Here is a 367-nt window from a genome sequence, read left to right on the forward strand (position 1 = left end):
CTCCTTCAGCTGGGACACCGTGAGCGGTCGTAAGAGGTCGATAGTGAGCTCTGTCAACTTTGTCTTGATCTCATCTGGCACGTTTGTCTCCGTTCCTTCAGCTTCCTTTGCCTGGAAGTAACGGTAAAAGAAATTAAATGACGGATAGCATTTGTAAATAAAATGCCTAGGGAAACCACAGCATCTTTTCAGATTATTTTGGACTGGAAATACACTATGCTAATTAACTTACGCAAATGGTATTGTTTTCAGAATATAGAAACAAAGCATAATCTATCCCTGGCCTTTATCCTTCTCTCCATTCAAGAGCCCAAGATGTATTATCATGAACATAACACACTGGTGTTTGGCAATTGAATTATTTATT

The 367-nt window shown here is 39.2% G+C and overlaps 1 protein-coding gene across 1 annotated transcript in view; it reads right to left on the minus strand.

Moving 5' to 3' along the window:
* Nucleotides 1–367, minus strand: part of LOC119588082 (probable serine--tRNA ligase, cytoplasmic) — a gene marked incomplete at its 3' end in the record, with an annotated part of 11,215 nt that overhangs the window by 5,351 nt on the left and 5,497 nt on the right. The window contains exon 4 of the mRNA XM_037936789.1: nucleotides 3–111. Coding sequence (XP_037792717.1) covers nucleotides 3–111 — 109 coding nt within the window. The remainder of the gene's footprint in view (nucleotides 1–2; nucleotides 112–367) is intronic.

Source organism: Penaeus monodon, chromosome 23 (genome assembly GCF_015228065.2).
Source record: "Penaeus monodon isolate SGIC_2016 chromosome 23, NSTDA_Pmon_1, whole genome shotgun sequence".
Lineage (NCBI taxonomy): Eukaryota > Metazoa > Arthropoda > Malacostraca > Decapoda > Penaeidae > Penaeus > Penaeus monodon.